Source organism: Phaethon lepturus, unplaced genomic scaffold, assembly GCF_000687285.1.
Source record: "Phaethon lepturus isolate BGI_N335 unplaced genomic scaffold, ASM68728v1 scaffold43011, whole genome shotgun sequence".
Lineage (NCBI taxonomy): Eukaryota > Metazoa > Chordata > Aves > Phaethontiformes > Phaethontidae > Phaethon > Phaethon lepturus.
In genome coordinates this window covers 1-319 of record NW_010516296.1, presented here as the reverse complement: position 1 = coordinate 319, position 319 = coordinate 1, and the positions used below count along the sequence as shown (strand labels likewise).

The 319-nt window shown below is 62.4% G+C and overlaps 1 protein-coding gene across 1 annotated transcript; it reads left to right on the top strand.

Annotated features, from left to right (window-relative positions):
• Nucleotides 1–45: 45 nt before the first annotated feature.
• LOC104627682 (troponin C, skeletal muscle) lies at nucleotides 46–313 on the top strand (the record flags this gene model as incomplete). The annotated part of the gene is made up of 2 exons (XM_010296013.1): nucleotides 46–189; nucleotides 267–313. Coding segments are annotated over 2 exons (191 nt in total), but the record flags the coding sequence as incomplete, so codon positions are not given.
• Between the last annotated feature and the right edge of the window lie 6 nt (nucleotides 314–319).

Sequence of the window (319 nt, the reverse complement as noted above, 5' to 3'; positions counted from 1 at the left end):
CAGGCTCCATGCCACTGCCGCGGCCCTGACGCCCCTTCCCCGCAGAGTTCAAGGCCGCCTTCGACATGTTTGATGCCGATGGCGGCGGAGACATCAGCACCAAGGAGCTGGGGACGGTGATGAGGATGCTGGGCCAGAACCCCACTAAGGAGGAGCTGGACGCCATCATAGAGGAGGTGGACGAGGATGGTGAGCGAGCAGCCCTCGGTGGTGGGCCGTGGGCGCCAGGTGGGCAGCCTGACCCCCGCTTGGCTTTGTCCATTCAGGCAGTGGAACCATCGACTTTGAGGAGTTCCTGGTTATGATTGTGCAGCAGATT